Source organism: Galeopterus variegatus, unplaced genomic scaffold (assembly GCF_000696425.1).
Source record: "Galeopterus variegatus unplaced genomic scaffold, G_variegatus-3.0.2 Scaffold290, whole genome shotgun sequence".
NCBI lineage: Eukaryota > Metazoa > Chordata > Mammalia > Dermoptera > Cynocephalidae > Galeopterus > Galeopterus variegatus.
Genome location: NW_007726401.1, coordinates 156,601 through 158,662, shown reverse-complemented (window position 1 = coordinate 158,662; position 2,062 = coordinate 156,601). Strand labels below are relative to the sequence as shown.

The window sequence follows — 2,062 nt, the reverse complement described above, 5'->3', positions numbered from 1 at the left end:
AGTTACCTTCTTGGTGGTAAAGATGAACAGAATGGAAATTTCCCTTAGAGAAGTTTTGGAAGGTTTCTGTCCAAAATAGAAAATTTCTAAGTGAAAATTTAAATTTTCTAAATGGAATGAACAGGTAAGAGAAAATAGGCCTATGAGAAGTAAGGGTCGCTGGTCATTTGTTAAAACACACAGCCAAGACTGCATGTGCTTGGGTGTAAGTGAGACCTGGAGGTAGTGACTCGGCTAAACATGGACCCCATAAACATTTGCTTCAAATACATGGGTACTTCAAAAAGTTGGTGGAAAATAGAAATAAGAGATAATAGAAATCTTTCCATGAACTTTTGAAGTACCCTTGTATTTGGAGAAGGTAATCAGATTCATGACATGCCCAACTTTCTGGACCATAACCACACTGAGATGCAAAGAATTTGGGATTCTCATTCCAAAAAGAAGGAAACAGAAAGTATTAAGAGAATGAGCTACTTATACCAGAAGCCTTCGAAGCCTTGGAGATTTCTACTCCATCCTGCTGGACTTGGCTCTAAACCCCAGGGAAGAAATCTGGCACAAAGCATTGTTCCCACTGTCCTGGCTTCAGCTGTGTGTAAAAAGAAGTTAAGAACAGTGCCACACACCACCAGGCATGGCTCTGCAATTCTGTGCAGTACAGGAGACAGCACTCTAGGAAAGCTGTCGGTCCAGCTAAAAACACCTGCCAAATTCTGATGACACCACAATAGTCTGATACCCTGGGACTGCTCCCAGAGAAAGAATAGCATTCCTGAAGTCACAGGTCTAAGTCGGTGGACTGACACAGGCTCAGGAATGGCACCATCAAAGCAGAGTATGTTCTAGAAGCATGCTTTCTGCTGGGGGAGGAGAAATGGTAGATGAAGGAAAAAGCCACCTGCTTTTGTTTCCCATTTCTCTTACAGTGTCACCCAGTCACAATCACCCAATCACACTGTCAGTCACACCCAGCCACAGTCACCCAGAGTCACAAACGCTGTTGAACAGTCAAAATTACAGCCTCCCGCAGTTTGGTGCAATCTAACACACAGTCCCAGATGATAAGATGCCCACTCCTCAGAACATCCACAAACTTCTCTACCCACCTGATTGCCGAAGACAGCCATGGAACAGGCTGTTGAAACCTCATTAGCACCGAACCAAACGGAAGCGATACGAGAGGGCATGCCCAGGATGAAGACCTGGGCCACGGAGCAGATGACCTGGCCCAGCACGGTGACGGGGAAGAGGTGCGGCTGCAGACTGCCCAGCTTCACCCAGGCCCCCAGGCAGTTGAGAGCCGAGCCGGTGAGGGCGATGGTGCGCAGGCCGAATTTCTCCAGCAGCCAGGCCACCGGCAGGAGCAGAGGGATGTAGGTCAGCATGTAGCACATGGACAGCCAGTCGATGGCAAAGGCACTGACTCCGTAGAAGTTCATGAAGATGTTATTGATGGAGCCGTACTGGATCCATTGAAAGGCGTTGCACATGGAGTAGCAGCTAAACACCAGGACCACGGCCCAGCGGCGCCGGCTCACCTTGATCACGCTGAGGTCCTCGGGGCCCGAGCCACTGGGTTGGGCCAAGCCACTGGGTTGGGCCACGGTACTGGGATGGGCCGAACTGCTGGGGTAGGCAGAGACGCTGGGGTGGATGGAGACGCTGGGGTGGGCCGAGACGCTGGGATGGGCCGACACACTGGGGTGGTTAGAGACGCTGGGGTCCGCCTGCGGTGCGGACTCCGGTGCAGGGGTGCCATCGCGCTCCTCCTGGGTGGGGCTTTCGCTCACCATGACCACAGCCTCCCCTGGAGCCCTGGACAGGTGCTGAGCACTCCGGCAGTCTTAAGGGTCAGTGGCCTTGGCTGGTCCCCTAGAGCGGACGGGACACTCGCCCCCGCCTGCCCAGAAGAAACCGAGACCGGAGTCTGCGTAAAAGCCGCGAGTGAGGCTCCCTGCGCTCACCATCAAACTCCTGCTCTCACTTTCCCTTAGGGTTCTCTGTCCCCACCCGCGGGATCACTGTCCCCAGGCCGGCCGCAGCCGGCTTCTGGCCGCTC

At 52.9% G+C, this 2,062-nt stretch overlaps 1 protein-coding gene across 1 annotated transcript in view; it reads right to left on the bottom strand.

Moving 5' to 3' along the window:
- Positions 1 to 2,062, bottom strand: part of FLVCR2 (feline leukemia virus subgroup C cellular receptor family, member 2) — a 59,657-nt gene extending 57,595 nt beyond the window's left edge. Inside the window, exon 1 of the mRNA XM_008567067.1 lies at positions 1,110 to 2,062. Coding sequence (XP_008565289.1) covers positions 1,110 to 1,796 — 687 coding nt within the window. The 5' untranslated portion in view covers positions 1,797 to 2,062. The remainder of the gene's footprint in view (positions 1 to 1,109) is intronic.